Source organism: Penaeus monodon, chromosome 15, assembly GCF_015228065.2.
Source record: "Penaeus monodon isolate SGIC_2016 chromosome 15, NSTDA_Pmon_1, whole genome shotgun sequence".
NCBI classification, from domain to species: Eukaryota; Metazoa; Arthropoda; class Malacostraca; order Decapoda; family Penaeidae; genus Penaeus; species Penaeus monodon.
Window position 1 is genome coordinate 31,006,623 of NC_051400.1, and position 341 is coordinate 31,006,963.

Consider the following 341-nt stretch of genomic DNA (forward strand, 5'->3'; position numbering starts at 1 on the left):
AGCGCCCTGGGCCTCCTGTGCACCCTCCTCACCACCATCACCTTCATCCGGTTCAACACGACGCCCGTGATCATGGCGAGTGGGCGGGAACTCTGCTACGTCCTCCTCTTCGGCATCGCCCTCTGCTACCTCATGACGTTCATTATCCTCGCCCCGCCCTCGACGCCCACCTGCGCCCTTCTGCGGGTGGGACTCGGCCTGGGACTCTGCATCTGCTACTCCGCCATCTTCACCAAGACGAATCGCATCTCGAGAATCTTCAACCGCGGCATCAAGTCGATCAAGAGGCCCTCGTACACCTCGCCGCGCTCGCAGATCGTCATTTGTCTGGGTGAGTCGGG

General features: G+C 61.9%; 1 protein-coding gene across 1 annotated transcript in view; it reads left to right on the forward strand.

Annotated features, from left to right (window-relative positions):
• LOC119581935 (metabotropic glutamate receptor 8-like) overlaps positions 1-341 on the forward strand; it is a gene marked incomplete at its 5' end in the record, with an annotated part of 173,067 nt that overhangs the window by 151,426 nt on the left and 21,300 nt on the right. The window contains 1 exon segment of the mRNA XM_037930107.1: positions 3-331. Coding sequence (XP_037786035.1) covers positions 3-331 — 329 coding nt within the window.